Below are 20,198 nucleotides of genomic sequence, written 5' to 3' on the forward strand. Positions count from 1 at the left end.
ATGGGATCTCCTGGAAGCATGGCTGACCTGTGCATTGCTCTTACCCTGCTGCTGCCTTTTGATGGCCATGGGGAAGAAGGGAGGAATGCTGGGGGGGAGAGATATCCTTCTAGATGCAAATAACATGGGAAAGATAAATGGCTCTCAAAGAAGATGACCCTACTGTGATTTTTATTGCTCCTGCCTAGCTCTGTCTCCATGCAAAGTGGGAGATGTGGTGAAGAGAGATGTGCCTTGCAGAGAAATACCAGGAAAAAAATAGAGACTTGTGCCTTCCTTGTCTCTGAGTCCCCCAGCTAAAGACATGGAAGAGGAGCAGGGTCAGGAGTAGTGCAGGAGCTGTGGAAGGGCAGGCAGCAGGTTGGCCTGATCTTGTGAAAAATTCTGGTACATGATGGGTTGAACTTACCTGGTTCCTGCTCATCAAGTCTATATTAAATTAAGCTCTAACTCTTGTTAGACAGCAGAATGAAAATCCTGAGTAATTACAGGACTGCAACAAGCAGCATGGCTGGTCTCTATTGCAAGGAAAGAGGAAAGTAAAGTATTTTCCCATTAGAAAATTAGGGTGAGGGGCCATGCTAGGTCATGGTTCTGTGTGATTGCTCAGTCTTTAGTCCTCTTATAATGTGGACTAAACACTTGGTCTGAGCCTCATCCCTGGGGCTCACCTGGGCTGGTACTTTGCAGAAGTTTGATTCTTGGATTACATTAGCTGGTTTTAGTGGTTATAAACATCTAGCATCTCCTCTGCCATCTGTTATCCTTACACATGCCACTTTATTCAGAAACAGGGCCATTGTGCTCATGCAGCTGTTTAGATCTGTGAGCTTACTGTGTGTGTGCTCTTGTCCTTGACAGCAAGCTGTACAAGGGTGACACAGGCTACTGCAGCACATACAGAGGTGAGGTGTGTAGTGCTATCTTGGCGAAGAATGCTCTTGTTTTCTTCAACTCCTCGTATACTGACCCAGAGGAGACCCAAGAGCTGCTTGTGCACACTGCCTGGACTGAACTGAAAATGGTGAGTTCATTCTGCCAACCGGCTGCTGAGTCTCTGCTGTGTAACTACATCTTCCAGGAGTGCAATCCCTCGGGAGCTGGGCCAGCTCCAAAGCCAGTGTGCAGGTAAATGAAGAAAAACATGCTCATATTTCACTTTAATTTCATGGGGATATGTATGCAGCAGGGTGTGGTGAGGGACTGTCCAGGCTTGCAGCAGCAAGTGAAACTGAGTGATGTTGGGCCCTCTAATTTTGCACAGGTTTTCCCTTTGCTCTCTCCTCTGTACACACAGACTGATTCAGCTCTCACTGTGCTCATTGCTAGGGTGTGGTCTGATTTGAAGTCCTGACCTCTAAGTTATATCAGGTGTTTGCAGGACAGTGCTGAAAAGAAGTATCCATTTGAATTAGATAGGTAGTTTCAATAATTAACATACTGTTATCTGTTAAGTCTTACTAGGCCAGTATGTATATTCTTTATTGCTATAAGGAGTAATTGCTTCTTTGAAATTTTGACTAAATGCAGCTCCAGAAGATGCAACAAATCTGGCCTAGGTAATATGCCAATTGTTTAGCACTTCCTGCTATGACAAAAATGTGACAAGAATGATGAGACCAGAGACATTGCCTGTGTAATTGTACCTGATAAACTGAAACTCCAGTGTGGTTATTGTATCCTTCTATGTGCAGAGAAATTGGGCTGACAGGGACCCTGGGGAGTCCAAAGCATCTCTTACTGTAGCTAATCTACTGTTGACAGGTATTTGTAGAGATATCCCAGTGACAGACACTTCTCCCTTCCTATGCAACTTCCTGAGCAGTCCTTCCCTTGTTGTTCCTTGTCCTCCTGCTATGGTCATGGAGGAAAGTTTCTTTCTTTCCTCTTTGCAGTGAAATTGTACATCTTTCCCAGCTTATCTGACTAGAATAAAACAGGTTTTTCCAAGCTCTGTACATAGCTTTTCCTCTGCTGCCCAGTCCAGGTTTTGTTATTTTTAACTGTAATGGAATTATGATTTCTTGGCGTGTTTTGCAGAGGATGGCCCTGTACACACATATATCAGGGAGAAGCTTTGTTCTTCATGACATATTCAGCCCCTAAAAAACTAGTCACTACCCGTTTCACATTTTGGCAGATGACATCCTTGCCAAAAGTGCACTGCTTTGTTCTTGTCTTCCTTGAAACACATTTTAAAATACTGTTCAGATCTGCATTTATTGGAAGAATAGCCACAAGTCTAGTGTCTCAAATAAAATCTTTTCTACAGACATGGCAAGCACACTGCTTGCTGGACTTGGGCCAGATGTCTAATGGCAATAATTTCTCCAGTCATGTAGGGGTTTTATAGGACAATCAGCAGCATATTACTTTTGTAATCAGGACCATTTTTGTTGCTCTTCCTTTAATATCTCTAAAACAAAGGCACAGACAAAAATCACAGCGTGAATATTGACCATCCATTTAATTTTCTATTTGGTACCTATGCTGCTTAGCATTTTACCATCGACACAGGGGTGGTATATATCCTACAAAAGAAGATTATGTGCAGATATCCAGAGATAATCATGCAGCCAAATACTACAATTTGCTTTTTGCTGGCAGGCTCCTCCCTGCCACCTCATTATTCTTCTTTTTGTCATTGATCTCACTGCCTTTTTTCAAGATCTGGGACAGTATTTATATCTCAGCCACACATGCACAGCACATTAATCAGCTAAGGGTTTTGCACATTGCTCTGCAAGATATTTCAGTTAGATTTTGGCCTTGTTTCATTTACCCCTGCTCATGAGTGGCCACAAAGGACCAGAACTCACAGTGATTCGACTGAAGACCTGTATTTCTGGGGCACTTCTAAAGTCAGAATTACACAAACCAACATAACTATGAACTTTATCTTGATGTACCTGAGCTAACAGTTACAACATTTGCAAAAATGTCTAAATGTTAATGGGCTTGCCTGGAACCATTTTTCTTCAAATCCATGAGTCAATGTTGGTTTTTATTAATTATTCCTCCCTCCTTTACCGCTTCCCCCCCCCCCCCCCCCCTTATAATTTTAATGCAGCTTTCTTCATAAGAAAAGTCCTGAAATATCATCCTTCCCAATTCCTCAGAGAACATCACCTGGACAGCAGTTCTTGCAGAGCCTAGTATTCCTTTTGATAACTCAGATATCTAATATATCCTTCTTAATGACTGAGAGAGGTCTGGGGGCTCTTGAACACATCTCGCATGGTCTTGGTTACTTTCCAACTCTTAACTACTTTTTACTGACAACTTTATAGCTTTCTGCAGAAGCTGGCTAGACTACACAAGTTTTCAGCTGAAATACTTCATGAGTAAGAATTTAACTCTCTCAGATGTGGGAGAGTTATCCCAGTTTTTGAGGGACATAATGCCCTCGATGTATGTCCATGAATTTTTATCTTCTTTATTCTCTGCACCAATTTTTCTCTTTCCATGTTGTTTTTTAATATACATTTGTTTTGGAAGCTAGCTAGCAAGAATAAGAACTGACAGGCTGAATAAAGGTTTTATAAAAGTAACCAGGGAGTGAAACAGATGAAATGAAACAGAAGAAAACATGGTAAGAAAACATGGGAAAAGTTAACTTAATGTAAATTTAGATGAAAATTTATTAAAATTAGAGTTCTTAAGGGAAGGAGATGTCTTGTTTCACAATTCTTGGTTAAGTCTGCCTCTTTTTGCTGGCTGCTATTGCAATAGCAGAAGTACCCCCAGTTTCTGTTCCAATCACTGATGATAGGAAGTAATCAGGCTGTAGGGAACAGTCTTATGTTGGGGAATATCTCTTTGTTTGGGTCTGTGTGTCCCCACCTCCTCTTACATAGTCTCTTGTGTTTCTCTAGAAACACTATTAGCACACTTGCTGTCTTCTGCCTTTACTGTCCTTTGTCCATCTGTCATTTGCATGACATACATTTCTAATAATAACCTGAAGTAATCTTTGCATATGACCTCAGCCTGTTTTCAGCATCAGGTGCTACAACAACGCTATGAATCCAGCTAGAGGTGACTGACCAGCCCTCCCTCTGGCTGGTTTACCATTCTTCCACTGTGCAGATAACCTCCCTTTAACCCTGGAGCAGATGGCACTGCAGAAGAATGGAATTTTGCGTTTTGCAATTGAACAACAAAAAAGAGCTTATTTAAGGATGCTCAGGATCCAGGAATGAACAGAGCTAATTCAATCCAGATCTCCCAAGCCAGTGCTTCAAATGCAAGTTTTTCTCATTTCCTTATCTAAGTAGTTCTTCACAAGGTCATTCCTGTTCCACATGTTGTTTAATGTAGAAAATATAAATTTGCCATCTGGCTGCATTCTGGCTTCCATGGAAGGGAGGAAGGAATAAACCAGGACTGGCTAAAACCAAGCACAGAGCAGCTGAGAATTGATGTCTTCTGGACAATCCAGTGTGCTGGATTGACGGACATCCATTGTGATTGCAGAAAAGCTGTTGCTCTGGTAGAATTCCCAATGACCTCCATCCTTCAGGTGCTTTGGAGGGTTTGCAATGTTGTTAGCCACTGCTGAAACTAACTACCATCTGCTCCTGCCAAAACCATTGTATAATGAAAGAGATTGCACCAACCCACCAGGTGGTGCATTTGGCTAAATCCTTCACCACAGACCCCAGAAGTACCATTCTATTCCTGCATCATTGTGTGATGGCTGGAAAAATTGTGGATCTGGGAAAGACTTCAGCTGAGCTGTGCAAATGAAATCTTGCACATGACCTCAAAACTGATTTTGCAACACAGGCTCTCAAGAATGACTACATAAATAAGCAAATCACTGATAAATTGACCAATACAACAAATACATAAAATCTTCAGTATGGTGTGGTTTTTTTTTCTTTTAATTTTTTTTTCTAGTGCAGGTGTTTCTGCCTTGCCCTTCTTCACAAAAAAAATTCTTGTACCAGGCCCATTTAAGCATCCAAAACACTTCTTGTCAGTGAATGTTTTGCATTGTTATGGAGTTAAAACATTAGATGGGAGACAGGTCTCTTTTTACCAGGCAACCTAAAGATTTTACTGCAGATATCTATAGAGGAAGAAGTGGATTCTAAGTTGCCTATAGAGACAATAAAAAAATTCTGTTTTTTTATTCAGTGAGATTGAAAGTATATGCAAATGTTTACTATAAGAATGTTAAGGATTGAAGCTCACCTCTTGCTTTTAGTAGATGACAATTCAATGTACAATTTATAGAAGCCAAGTGAGATTTTTAAATGTTAATTTTCAGAACAGAAAAATTCTAACTCTAGAAATGAAAGGGAGGCTATTTACAAGAGCATGTAGTGACAGAACAAGGGAGAATGTCTTCAAATTGAAATAAAATAGGTTTACATTAGATATTAGGAAAGATAAAGGAAGAACTCCTTTGCTGTGAGGGTGCTGGGACACTGGCACAGTTTGCACATAGAAGCTGTGGATGTCCCACCTCTGGAATTGTCCAAGTCCAGGCTGAATAGGGCTTTGAGCAACTTGGTCCAGTGGAAGGTGCCTCCTTGGTGTCCATGATGGGGAGTTGGAACTAGATGATCTTTGATGTCTCTTCAACACAAACCATTCTGTGATGTTTATTAGTAGAAGATGTCAAAAAATCTATAGAAAAAGATAGGAACAAACTCCTCATAGCTTGGTGTGTGTTGTGTTTTGAGCATAACCCTGCTTCTTTAAAAATGTAGGTTTGTATGTTTCTTCAAGGAAGCTGTTGCATTTCATACAGTTTCCTTTATGGTTTGTAAACCAGACAGACTGCCTTTAAAGAAGTGTCACCCATTAATGGATTTCTGTCAGCCTGATAACCCCTGCACATCACTGCTAAGTGCAGCCATTTTTTCAAGCCATTGACAACTGTATTTCACTGTTTTTTTGCAAAACAATGTAGAGAGAATTGCCTTGCTGTAAAGGATCTCTACTGCTTTAAGGAATGGCTCTCAATGGAGGAGAATTCTCAGAAGGGGATTTACAAGCCAGGGCTGATGCTGCTCACTCTACCTGAATGCAACAGGTTGCCAAGCCTGCACCAGAATCCCAGCTCCTGCACCCACATCCCTTTCTTTGGTAAGATGGCACTTGCTGTTGATTGTCCAGAGAGTTGTGCTCTTGGTAAGGGAGAGGGGAAAGGTATGATCCATAATTTACAGCTAAAGTAAAAGCCAATAGTGGGTACTGTCCTGTCAACACCTGTGCATGGAATTGTGACAGCTGCTTTGGCTGTTTGCCTCTCATGCAACTGGAGTGTGGGAAAAATCCGTCAACTAAATAAAGCCTGGATCTTTATTGAGAAGGTTATAACAATCTCAAAAAACAGTCTAATACTAGCAAAGTTGCCACTCTGGTGCCTTTGCAAAGAAACAAGCCATTAAAGCACTGCTAGGGAGGGAACTTCTCCCTGTAATGTGCTTCTAAGTGAGCATCCAGTGATATTGCATCCTGGACAATCCCTCCTTACATCTTGCCTTGTCTTTTTACAGATTTTAAGGAGGCGAACATAACCAGTAAGTAGACTGCTCCAAATTCTATGTTTTTAGAGATAGACATGATATTCTTCATTGAAGCTGCCATTTTTGTGCTTTCTGCTGTTTCGGCTGGCTGAATTTGTTACTGAGGAATGTTTTGGTTTCCACATCCAAGGCATGGGGAAACACTTTTCCAGCTCTTTGGAGGTCAGGGAGACCATGCACTGGGAACTTTTCGTGAGAGAGGCATGGTGGTTTTAGATGGTACTCTTCCCTCCAGCTGTTTCCTTTCTACCCATTGCTTCTTGTTTCCCTCTTCCCATATTTGTATTCCTGATTCTGAGGTCGTCCCAGAGTTATATGTTAATTACATGGTTACCTATGGCTGGCTTTGCAAGACCTTAAGCTCCCAACACCCTCCTCAAATAATCTCTGAAGTCTGTCTGTTTCTTGTATGAGCCTCCCATGACCAGTGGTGAGATCCAGACATGCCCAGCAGTGCTGCTTTGACTTTTGTTAGACTCCCCACCCTGATGCTGGTCGCGGCTGAAACATGCACACCCAACTCTTCCACTCACGTGTAATTGCAGTTTCAAGCTCAGCCAATGAACTTGCCTCATTGGAAAAAGGAAGAATCTCTCTCCTGCCATGTATCTAAGCAGGTGAGATCTGCAGATTTGGCCTCGGCAGGTACCTAGGCACCTGCTGTATGGAGAAACAGGGAAAGAAAAAAAAAATAATAGGAAATCAAGATTTGTGGGGACCTAGGGGTCCAGTGATGCATCTGTGGAGACAAGGGCTTCAGCACCCTCTGGGCCAGCACTTACAGCCTTCAAGTGCAGCCATCCCTTCCCTGGTAGAGGGAGCACAAGAGAGGGGTGTCAGCATATGAGTGAAACATTTATGGGATGGCTTCAGTCTGCCCACAGTTTCAGGACATATCCTCTGTCTCCTGTGTATGTATGACCTTTTTTCAGCTTCCACAACATTTTCCCAGAGTGGCATTGCACAGATGTGCAATAATATTAAGATCATGAACCAGGAAGATATAATAGTAACATTTTAGTAATACTGCCCCCCATTTTTTACTTTAGACCCACTGTTATGCATGCAAGGGTTTGTTGAGCATGAACTGAACTGTTTTCTAACTTGCTATCAAATTATTCAATAATGCCCAGATGGACCAGCTATATTATTTCCTCTGTTCTCATTGTAGCAAGACAATCTATGAAAGTATCTGCATTCCCAAAGTATGAAGGATTCAGAGGTTCTTTCTTAGTGTTGCTCTTGCCACTAAAGCTCTCCACATTCATCTTTTAAAGTGTTCCACTGACATTTATTTCAATCTGTGCAGAAATCATTTTTATGTTTATTACTAGCTGTGTCATGAAGCATGTTTCAGGCACTTCTTTCCTTGCCTTAGAATGTGAGACAAGTAAAATTCTGGGTACAGGTGCACAGGTGTCACAGGAAGCAGGTACAAGTACACAGGTACACAGGACAGCTTAACAAGATTTTTTCACCTCTGCAGAGCAAGACGTGCTGGTCATTTGAGGGCTGCTATTTTATTACAGATGTGAGTCATAATTGTATCGATGTGACAGTCAAAGAAATCCACATTAGACTATTTTACTTTTCATTTGTGATGGGTCTAAATGCTCCCATAAACTCCACAATCATTCCTCTATCAAAGTATTTGGATCCCTCAGGGCTACAGGAATTTGATCCTTTGTTTAAGCTCAGTCTTCTGGAGCTAACACTTTAAAGGCAGTGCATCTACCTACATGTGTATAGTGTCTGCTACCTGGTGAAACTTCAGAAAGATGAGTCTATCACAATATATGACTGCATTCCTGAATGCAGTGTGTGATGCAAGAGGAAAAGAGTGGATAGTCATGATGGTGTGTTAACTATGGTCCTTGTACAGGAGAAAGAGTACAATCCACAAAGACACATAGCCTTGTGTCAAATCTGGGTCAACCCTTATGCAAAGTTTTCAGGAAGATGAAAAATATCTGCTTTAAAAATTCATTATTTTAGAACACATCACATTTCTTCTTGTTCTTTTTGTTTTTTCCTGAGCTGCGAGTTTATGAACATAACAGAAAACAAAATTATGATGAAAGAATTTGCTGGTTTGTTAATTTTTCTACCAAGGCTAACAAATGCAGCAAATCTGTCTATCACAGTGTTAGACTTGGCTCAGCTAAGTTTAGAGATTAGCTGCTATGTATAGTAATGTGTAAGGCTGCATCTCTACTGCTGTCTTTCTGCTTCCAAGATTAGGCCAGCATGCATTAAACTCTCCTATTAGGACAGGTGTATATGAGGACATATATCCTGTGAGGATACTAATGCATATTCCTGCAGTAAAATCTCAATATTTTCTGCCTAATTTTTCTGCACCTGGAACAAACATCTGTGTATGCTAGTGGCTACACTATCTTCATTATAAAGAACATTGTTTTCTACTGATACCATTCCTTAGATTATAGTTCAGATCATACATCAGGGTATGGTTTCCATGCATGCTGAAAACTATAGGCTGTTTCCAAATAGTCTAAGGGGATAAGCACTGTACAGAAGCAGGAGGAGGGCAACTTTATGAGTCCCAGCTCCCTGCTACACACCTGAGGAACATGAGTGTCTTCCTACTAGTGCCCCAGTAAGAATGCATGCTGTCAATCATGGAACCAGTGCTATGATTTGCTTTCTGCCTTGGTTTGGCTTGGGTGGGTACAGTGTGGTTCTGCCCTGCACTTTCTTCATGATGTACTGTGAACTAGGTAGTTGCAGCTCAACTATCACAAGCACATGGCCTATTTTCTCCATCTAAGAGAGCTGCAGGGCCCCTTTTGAAGTTTCATCAGATTTCCTTCTATTGAGTGCAAAATCCATTAGTACACAAACAGGAGGCTAAGCATTACCCTACCTGTGTTGTCTCGTCGTTTTTTGTGCTTCAGATCTGATGGTGTCAGATGGTCTCATGTAATGACATGAACTTATTCCTGTGAGTCTCTGCTGCAGGATATGGTCTGAAATTCCTTGATCCCATGGTTTTCTTTTTTTTTTTTTTCTCTCCCAGGGACTTGCTACAGTGGCAATGGCCAGTTTTACCAGGGCACTGCCAATGTCACATCATCTGGCATTCCCTGCCAGAAGTGGAGTGATCAGGTGCGTGTCAGTGTGAGTCCACCAAATGGAGAGCTGTGCTCTAAGTTTGCTTTTCCAAGGAGTGTCTCAGAGTCAGGCAGCCCAATCTCAGTAAAAGGGATGAACAGGGAACAGGTTGCCTTCATTCTTGAGCTCACTGGTGTTTTACAATCTCATCGTGTTTCAATTTGCAAGTTCCCCTTACTGTGTCAAGATGCATTCTCTGTCATTTCAGGTGACTGAAAGACTTGTGTTTCAAGAAAGGCTCTGTCTTGCTTCACTCCTTTGTTTTTTGTTTTTTGTTTTTTTTTCCATTTTGTTTTAGTAATAATAAATGGGACAATTATGTTGAAACACTAATACAATTTGCTTCCTTCCCCAAGGCTCCCCATTTGCACAGGAGGACTCCTCAGGTTTTCCCTGAGCTGTTTGATGCTGAGAATTACTGCCGCAATCCAGGAGGTGAGAATGAGCGACCCTGGTGCTACACAAAGGATCCAGCTGTGACCTGGGAATACTGCAGCGTGTCTCCTTGTGGAGAGGGTAGGCAACTGCACTTTACAGTTTCTGCCACTGTGGTTGTTTTATGGTCAAACAAGGTGCTTGCATCCTGAGCACACCAATCTGTTCTGTCTTCTGGATTCAGCTAGTTCTGGTCTTCTCAGAGGTCCACTCAGCACCTTTAACCAGAAGGTTTAATGTGCCCCATGAAGAGGGCAGAATGAAGACAGACAAATCATGAACCTTGCCCTAGCTATAAGTGCCAAAGATGAAGTGAAATGTTCTGTGGTATTCTGAAAAATTAATTTGTCACACTGTTTAGAAAGCAGGGCTGTTTTCCAAAGTTGTTTAGTTTAGGGTGATTTTTTTTCAGTAATAAACCCCCTCAATTTTAACCAAAAATAAGCCTAAAAAAGACAGAAACATCATTGTTCTTTGATGTTGAAGCTAAGTCTCCCTTAGCTATTCTTGTTCCTCTTCCTTCCCTATCTCTTGTTCAAAGAACAGACCAATTTTTGAAAAATATTTCACCCAAGATTCCCTGTTTCTGGATTTCAGTGCTGGGAAATAATTCTGCATTTGAAAACTTCCTGCACTGGGAAGAGTGGTTCCATGGACTTAAGGGAACACAAATAATTTTCAGTTTAGCTGGCAATTAAGAAAGAAAGAGTTTAAATTTCTTTCTGTTCTCAGTCATTGCATGCAGAGAGCAGCATTTTCTAGAATGTTTCAGAAACTATTCCACAGGTAGTTATGTGGGGTTTTTTCCCCTAGTAATACAGCCAAGTGTGCTTTAAACTAGTTTTTCATATTTGCCCCATAAACACACTGAGATGCAAATTGTTTGGGGCAAGAGGATATTTTGGAAATGTATCACTCTGTACTTACTTGGTCTTACACTCCTCCCTGCAGATTCCTTTCAGGACACATGATACATTGTGGTTTACATTGTGCACCATTGATCTTTCCCACTGCAGACATTACTATATTTGAATACTGTTGAGACTATCAAATGTGACCTCCTATTTGTAACTCTTGCAAATATTCTATATCAAAACCGTGGTCCCAGATTATATATCGGTCTTACCAGATCTTGGATTTTCACATGTGGCAAGCACAAATGGGTTTTGCTTCCTGCAAACCAAGCTTCCCTAGTACAGTCCTCTCATGTGGTCATACGATTGTATCTGTAATGTCAGGAATTCCCAGGATGACAGGCTAGCTCTGTAAATTCCTCTTAGAGAAAGCTCTATAAACTAGCAGAGGCATAACCCTCTGATTTTATTTGCATTACAGCATTGTTATCACTGGGAACAAGAAAACCAAATGGAGAGACTCTAAATCTTCCCCCTCCTCCTCCATTTTCCCCTACATACTCCATGACCGTTATCATCTCAATCATCTCCAGCTTTGCTCTGGTCGTGATCTTTGGCATTATCACCCTGGTTTGCTGCCGTCGTCGAAAACTGTGGAAAAACAAAAAAAGGTAAAGCTTGGAACTTAATTTAGTGCAAGAAATGCTGCTTTGAAAAAAGGGCTTTCTTGTTTCTGAGAGCTAAGTCCTGTGAACACCTGGCAGGGGACAGCAGCCCCCCCGTTGCCTGTGGCAGCCCAGTGTAAGTTCTGTTGAACTCCTGTGCCAGAGCAGAAGGCAGCCTGGTGACCAGGGACATGACATTGACACCTTACTGCCAGGCTTCTTCAGTAGCCCTGCTGCACCTTCCTTTTCTGTCCTGAAAGAAATAAGCTCAAGAGGAGCTGTAGCTAGTTTTTTCCTGGTTGAGGGCTGAGCACACACTGACCAAAAAGTGCTCTGTTGTTTCAGAGAGTCAGAGACACCAACTCTTACCACTCTGCCCTCTGAACTGCTCCTGGACAGGCTGCACCCCAACCCAATGTACCAGCGCATGCCTCTTCTCCTCAATCCAAAACTGCTGAGCCTGGAGTATCCCAGGAACAATATTGAATATGTGAGAGATATTGGAGAGGGAGCATTTGGGAGAGTCTTCCAAGCCAGGTAACCAACGTCTTTGTGAATCTTCTTTATCTGAATGTACTTGTGAAAAGTTGGCACTGGAAATCATCCATCCATCCATCCATCCATCCATCCATCCATCCATCCATCCATCCACTCAAATGCATGTATGCCAAGTTGTACACAACACTCAGGTTTGAGTAATTGTTTTTATAGCAGTTTTTCACTGCTATCTGTCAACAGCTGTTAAAGTTTTGCCACCAATTACTCTTTTCGACTGTCTAGTAGATGTAATGCCTTACTCACATATGAGAGTCTGGTGTAAAAATTCAGCTAAATTTTGCCAAGAGAACTACCTGTGATGTGACCTGTTGCAAAGTTCTTGCATTTCCCAGTATTTATGAATTGTCAGTGTATGGTGATCTCCATTATAACACCAATACTCATCGGTGTAATTGCCATAGAAGTCATTGCATCATACTACAGTACAGTACCAACTGAATTTCAGTTTGATTCGGTGGCAATACCAACCAAAAGTCCCCCAAAAACCCTCCCCACACAGGCCAATTGGGCTCTGGGGGGATGGGTGTACCTGTGTGTCTGTGGTGTCCCGACCTTAACGGGAAATGCACACCCAATATTACACCGAGATGTGTGTAGATGCTCGTGGGTGAAAGAAACAGCAAAAGTCAGAGTATCTGCAAAAGTGTACAATTTTTTATTAGTAAATTACACACCTGTCCTGGAAATAGCTATTTTATAGTCCCTGACCACCTATATAAGCACAGGGCAGTAGGTTTTGAATAAAGGGGTAGTGTGAAAAGGAAGGGAGACAGAAAGATGGATTAAAGATGGAAGGAGAGAAAGAAAGGAAGAAAGGAAAAAAAAGAGAGAGATCAGTGGTCCTGGCTCCACCATCAATTCATAGCTGACAGGAAATTTAGGGTCCTGGGACACATGTGTGCCCAGGCTTTGTGGGGGTACCATTTTATAGTAAAATTTCTGTGACCTGGAGCTAACTTTCTCACTTTCTATAGAAGTGAGTTATCATGGGCAGCCCCTTCTCACTGATCTTTCTGGAAATTGTTTGGACGCTTTGGGGGTCTTGGTTGCTCTTGATGCTCCCTTGCATTCTATTTCCACCTATTTCTCAGCCTCATTCCTGCACCTCTGATGTATGGTGTTGTGCTTATCTCCAGGAGACAGGACAAGGACACTTGTATCAGAGAAATGTTTCCTTACCTCTCTATGGCCCCTTTCACCAGCCATAACAATTTTTGGTTGGCTCCATGACTATCTAGACATTGGTATTTGAGTAGCATACATAAATTTCCTTATATCTAGACTTCTATAGTGTCCCCTTTACTTAGTTTGTCACTTTTTATTTTTGGAATTTGCAGCTACTGTTACCTGTTTTAAACCTTAGATAGTAGATGACAGCCCAGTTCTGGTAATATCACGTCAGGAGAGATTGTGCACTTTACAAATGTGAAAAATCTTTAACTGACTACCCCAAAAATGAGGAGGATGGAAGGTGTCTAGTTTTTCTAGACAGAATCCATAATTTCTGCAATACAATTTTTGGACAGTAATGGTTTCCTCCCATCTCCAAATTCCTGGAAGAAAGTGTACAGGCTGCATAGTTCTCTGCTTAGGCAGGACAGTTATCTTTGTGTTTTCAGTAAACAAGTATGGGACATGGCTGATTTTGTACCTGTATCTGGAGTACTGTATGATGACCTCATAAAATCCCAGTCCCACCATGGGCCAAGATCTGCTTGGTGAAATGCTTCTGTTGCCAAAGCAAAGGACTATCATTGCAAAAAACCAGTCATAATGCAGGTATTTGTGGTGTTTATAGTTAAGTTGTTGATGTACCTGCTAGAAAATTAGTTCCATACAGATTAAATGTGTTACAGCTGGGAAACAGTTTCAATATCTGTGATGGATTTTCTTTTCCTAATGAAGAGATAAATTATTTCTAATGGAAGGAAAGCAGGTATATTTTTCTTTATTACAGACGGAACTAAAAATAACAAAATTCAAAGGCTGTGCAGCGGGATCATCACAGATGCTTAACCCTTGACTAATTTTTAGCCTGGATGGCCAAACACATCTGAGCCTGAAACAAGAATAAACCTATAGAAGCTGCACAACAGCTGTGCTAGGGCACTGCACACCAGGGGAACAGGGCAGCTCTTGTACCATCCTCAGCACAGTGCTTGGAGTGCCCTGAGGGGCATCACCTTCCTGCTCATGCTGCAGGAGTCTTCACCTGTGTGTGAGCAGGGCAGGCTTTCTTCTTGCCAAGTGCTGCTTTGGCCCTGCTCTGGGAGCTTTAATACAATTTGAGTGCTGCACAGACCTTCCTGAGCTCAAAATGACTTTCACAGATATCAAGCAAGACTTAAGGGGCATTCAAATGTCATTAAAGTGCTAGTTAAGCAAGTGCCAAAGTGCTCTAAAGATCTTTTATGTGGATTTCCTCCACTTCAGCACTGCAATTTCTTTCAGTTAAGACTTCTTGTCTTAATTGTCAGTGGAAACTGAGAGAAAAAGACATGGGAGAAAAAAAAACAACATCACATCTTATCTAGCATTTGCAATATGAGGAGTACCACATCCTGAGAGATGCTTGCTCTCTGTGTGTCAAGGAAGGAACCACAGAAATATTGCTTCTCAGGGACCTCCTTTTTTCCATCTCTATCAAAAGTGCCTCCAAGGCTTTACAATTCCCTATAATAAGCTATGGAAATTTCTGTGCTCTGCTGGCAGATCAGTGCAGATGGCTGATCCACTAGTACAAGCTGTGTGTCCATCCAAGTCCCTGAACTATCAAAACTCAAATTATTGCCTTCCCATCTCAGAAGGATATAATGTACTTTCCCGTGTGTGTTAAATGGACATCTTGAGCTAAGTTTAGCAATCCTCTTACTTCTCCTGCTCTCATGTTTCTTTCTCTTCTGTAAACACAGCTCTGCACTCAGTGCCAGTGATGCCTTTGCCAGTTGGCTGCTGCGAGTCCTGATTCAGTGTTTACTCACTCCTGGGTCAAGCAACATGTTAGGACAGGAAGTGTCTAGCTATCCTTTACTAGCTTCTCCTGAAAGGCTGCTGTCTTCACCAGGAACAGTTTCACACTTGGAAGCATAAGGAAGTAACCATGCTTAAAACAAAATTCAGGACCTAGCTCAGGTCAGTTCCAGCTGGGTCCCTGTGGCTGATTCTCCTCCTAGGAGGACCATGCTGGCCCCACAAGCCAACAGAGCACCATGCAGTTCAGGGCAGACCAGCATGCAAGTTTTCTCCCAGAGCTGGATCTGTGTGGTCCAGGCTAAGCCTGAAGATCTGGATTGCCTAAAAGCCTGCATGTGGAGTCTTTGCTATTTGGCTGGTATGAAGTTTTTGCTAGACCTACAGTACAAATGCGCAACTTGTAGTCCTTCCTTAGGGACAAGGCTGCTCCTAAGGTTGGAATTTCTTGACAGAAGTCTCCTCATGTTCTCTCCATCTGCAAAGTGTATTTCTTGGACCTACTGTCTCATATATAGCTGAAAAATAGTGTGGGTGTTAATTAAAACCTCCTTTCCCCACCTTCCCTTTGCCCTCAAAAAGTGTCCCCTGCTGATTGTCTCTTGTTCACATGTTAACTTAACCAAAGGATAGGGCAAAAATAGGCTCCCACTAGACTCAGTAGATGTAAATTGCATCATTTACTGATCTAAAAGAAGCTACCCAACTGTTATGGTGAGCAAGATGGGGACAGGACACATTCTCAAATACAGGTTCAGACTGCTCCTCATTTGTTTTATACATAGTTGCTGCTTTGGAAAGAAAACCTGACTGGGAACTTAAGTCAGACATAGATAGGCTCTATATAGGCTCAGAGTGAAATCCCTAACTGCACTGGTTAGTTCTTTGAAGAGACATATACTTAAATGCCAGTTGATGCCTATGGTGCACAAATCCATTGGTGGTGAAACAGGCAAAGGACTGTTGCTGTCCACCCTGTGCACAAACAGGGCAAATTTCTCCTCACTTTATTTCTTTTGATGCATCCCAGTTCTAGAAGGGAATTAATCAATTTTTTGAAAAACAGTCCCCTTTTTGACCCTCCAGCTGAATTCTCCAGGTTCAGAGGCAGTGGTTTCCCACTGCTACCCTGCAGATGCGCCCCTATCATTTGTGCAAAGACTGTCTTTAAGGCATGAAAGGGGTCAGGTTTGATAGCTGTCTGCCAGGACTTCAGACAGTCTCTGCCTCTGTGCTAGATCAGTGTGAGTTTTCAAGGTCTGCTAAGAGACGTACTGAATCACCGTGAACTACCAAAGATGAAATTTCTGGCTTTTGCCTGAAGACCAGTTAAAAGACTTTGTGCATCTTAACCTCACTTGGTTGTATTTAGTTTAGTTTAGTTTACATTACAAGATTCAGTGAAATTGGGTGACTGGGTATACATCAGCCTGGGGTGAGTTTCTGTCTCCAAAGTAGGCAGGACTGAGCTCTGCCTACCCTGCTTTGGCACTGCGAGGTCTCCTAGGCAGGGATGAGTGCTAATCTATGAGACTATCTGGAAGACAAAAAGGCCTCCTATTTTTACCTTTAAATTCTCTATTACTTTGTTCAGGCTGCTGCTGCTGGCTCTAGTGCTGAGAATTGACAGCACGTGGTAGGTGCTCATATTCCTCCCCTCCTACTAGGCTGGAAACTGCTGCCAGCACAGGGGAAAAGAAGGAAGATATTGTGCTGTAATAGAGGCAGTAGCAGACAAGCATGGGGTCTGATCCTCTGCTCTGACGTGCCAGATCTCCTTGCCTGAGTGTCTCAGCTGTGATCTAGCCACCTGTGATTCCTTTCTTGATGGACACCCTGCCATCCAGTGACATTTGACATTTACAGCATCTCCAATTGCAACTGTTGCAACTGCCATGCGTCTGAAGTAGAAGACAAGGAAGCTGGAAGTTTGCTTTGGGAATTGGAGTCTCCTCTAGGTGCTACTGAGCAATAAAATAACCTGGCATTTGAGCAACGGGAGACAGTCAGGCTGATGTAGTAAACATGATACATAAATGGGCTCCACCCTTCTTGGGCTCTGGCTGGCTACCTGTATGGAATATGTTTTGGCTGCAAGGCCCCTGGGAAGAATTCACCTGAGAAACAAAATGTAGGTCTGAGGTTTGGTGCATGTTTGAAGAATGGAAAGTTATTCTTCTCCATCAACAGCTACCCCTAAATCTTTGGCAAGCCCATCTAATCAAACTTCTTGAGGATGCAGGGACCTGTGGATAAGAAAACAAGTTTATTGCTCTAAGTCTTAATTCTGTTTCCTAAGGTTTTGTGTCTATAAGCTTTAGTTTAAGTTTTGCCAGTGTCAAAATGTGTGTATTTACCCATTAACTTGTTCTTCAGACAAGGCACTGGTTTGTTTTGTCCCTTCTGTCCTGTTGTGTTTCCACAAACCTTGCAGGAATATCAACAGTTTTCTAGACCTCAGCTACACCACATTAAAGCCAGCTGAAATTAGCTAATGGTTTTATAACTTGTTGAATTAAAGGTGCATACATGTGTCACACAGACATTCACAGAGAACAGTAACAAAAGGCTATTTTCCTTACAAAATTAAGGAAATACACTTACTGTAATTGTTGCTTTCACTCTAAAAGTAGCCAGATATACCAAAGTCACCACTGTGCCTGGTATGGGAAAGGAGGCTATTTCATTAATTTCATGGAAAATAGGTTTAATTTTAACTCAGCCATTACACCCCAAAAGTGAATTGTTTGGGCTGAAGAGTTCATTCTGTCCTCCATTAAGTTTATGATGTGATCTCCAGCCTAGGGAGAGATTGCCTCTTACCAACCTGTTACTTATTTATGTCTTTACCAGACACAGTAATGCGTCTGTAAGCAGCAAGACCAGTGATCAAAAAAATCTATATTGAATTTAGTCTCATCTGAACCAAATTAAGCTTTTTTTTTTTTGTCAGCCTCTCCTTTTGCACCAGAAACAGAACGTATATTTAGTATGCATGTGTTCATCACTGATGGTTTCCTCTCTTCTTCCCTCTCCTTGCAGGGCCCCAGGGCTGCTGCCATATGAACCTTTCACCATGGTAGCAGTAAAAATGCTGAAGGAGGAAGCATCTGCAGACATGCAGGCTGACTTTCAGAGGGAAGCAGCTCTCATGGCAGAGTTTGACAACCCGAATATTGTCAAGCTTTTAGGTATCTCAGTGAGGCATCCTGTTTCCTTAACAGGATGGTACAGCACATCAAAACCTCCCCATGCTGCACTGTGTATACTGCTGACTGTCTTGCTTCCTAGCTCTGCTTCCAGTCTAATAACATTGACACAAATATCTTACAGGGAAGATGTGAACTTCCTGGAACTGTGATTTATTTTGTGGGTACTGAAAAGAAACAGCACAATTCTTGTTAGTTTTATAGGTCCCACTTACTACTGTGATGTCTGAAGATTTAATAGCATTTAAAAAAAAAACAAAATCTAACAAAAAAAAAAGCCAGCCACAAAACAATCTCTTCCTTTCCTTCTATTCTCATCTGAAAGAAAATCCTTTTTTGTTGGATTGTTTTTAGAAAGTCTTGACTCTGCAGCTTGGCTGTTAAGGCATTTTCTAAGAAGAAAGCTGCTGACCAAAAATATTATTTTAGAAAATTGTCATTTTTTGCCTTAAGTAAATGCTGCTGGCCACCTTTATCTGGCAATCCTGCTCAAAGTTGTTGTATGCAGATCTGATTCTCATCAACAGGGACATCTGAGATCTTAATTTATTTCAGTAGGAAGCTCCACAACATTTTGAAATGGATAAACCACAGTTTTGGGAAAGCTGGGTTGATACAGGTACTTTGGCTACAGAAAAGAAATGCAGGAAATACACCAAGCTCAACTAAACTTTGTGTTTATTGTTAACATATTTCAGGCCAGAAAAGGGTGAAGGTACAGGCACAAACTAGTATCTCATCATGGGGATGTGGAGAAACAGTCCCATGGTTGGAGGCAGGTTAGATGATAAATCTCTCATATATATTTGTCATGCTTGTCAGATCCTGATGTCATCAGATTGGGAACAGCCATTTGTTTTTCCTCAATGATTCAAATATTAGGTCATCAACCAGAATTCCAGATTTCACAATAAGCAGCATTATCAATTGCTAAATGATGGGTCTAAAAAAGCAAAACACATACATTTTAAATGTTGGCTTTTGCTGGTTAACAGCTTAATGATAGGAACACAAATATTACCATGTCACTGTATGATCTGTAAGGCTCATGGAAGTGTGGTTAATGCTGGCCTACCAATAAAGCTGATGAAGAGCCAAAAATGTGCTCTTCAGTGAGGCTGCATTCTGCATCTAACAGATATGGTAAATGTCTCCTTTCTGCTGTTTTTGATTTGTCTTTCTTTCATTTTTGAATATCTGTCATTACCAAAGTAATTCCTCAACCAACATTTTTTGCATGAGTTGTTTAAAAAAACAAAAAATCCCTAAGGGTGAGAGTTTCCTTGCAATTCAAGTGTTCCACTGAAGCCTTGAACATACCCCTCGTGAATAATTTGAAGTCTTTCTGCATATGTGTCATCCCTACAAAAATATTATTGCTGTAATAATGCAATAATTACATCAAATAAAAGAATTAAAAATAACATGGTCAGAACTTTAAAGGTAAATTCCTGAAACTCCTTGCAGTTCCTGGGAAGAGGCAATATTTTTTAATACCAACTTGAGCTGGATTGGGCTCTTAATTGAACACAGCTCTAAAAGTCTGTGTTTTACCTGGAATGTCAAGAATAAATGTGCATGCAGGCATGTGCATGACTTGTTAGCATCACCCACAGAGCTCAGCATTAGATCCCCGATAAAGGAGCTACAAAAGATGCAGCATGCATGATGAATGCCTACAAAGTGGATGGTATTTGCATGGTTGCCTCTCTCTCTCTCTCTCTCTCTCTCTCTTTCTGCATTGTTGAATGTCTCCCTTTTGTGTAAGTGTTTTCGCACTTTTTTGGCTTTCGCACTGCCGAAGTCTCTTTGCTACCCAAATGACCTATG

General features: G+C 41.6%; 1 protein-coding gene across 2 annotated transcripts in view; it reads left to right on the forward strand.

The window, feature by feature from the left end:
• MUSK (muscle associated receptor tyrosine kinase) overlaps positions 1-20,198 on the forward strand; it is a 54,188-nt gene that overhangs the window by 33,295 nt on the left and 695 nt on the right. Inside the window, exons 9-16 of one of the 2 annotated variants that reach the window (XM_062513381.1) lie at positions 862-1,128; positions 5,924-6,099; positions 6,513-6,536; positions 9,583-9,671; positions 10,034-10,193; positions 11,448-11,637; positions 11,977-12,168; positions 18,202-18,350. In XM_062513381.1, coding sequence (XP_062369365.1) covers positions 862-1,128; positions 5,924-6,099; positions 6,513-6,536; positions 9,583-9,671; positions 10,034-10,193; positions 11,448-11,637; positions 11,977-12,168; positions 18,202-18,350 — 1,247 coding nt within the window. The remainder of the gene's footprint in view (positions 1-861; positions 1,129-5,923; positions 6,100-6,512; positions 6,537-9,582; positions 9,672-10,033; positions 10,194-11,447; positions 11,638-11,976; positions 12,169-18,201; positions 18,351-20,198) is intronic. The other variant, XM_062513382.1, reaches the window with a different exon arrangement.

The sequence above is a fragment of the Cinclus cinclus genome, chromosome Z, assembly GCF_963662255.1.
Source record: "Cinclus cinclus chromosome Z, bCinCin1.1, whole genome shotgun sequence".
NCBI lineage: Eukaryota > Metazoa > Chordata > Aves > Passeriformes > Cinclidae > Cinclus > Cinclus cinclus.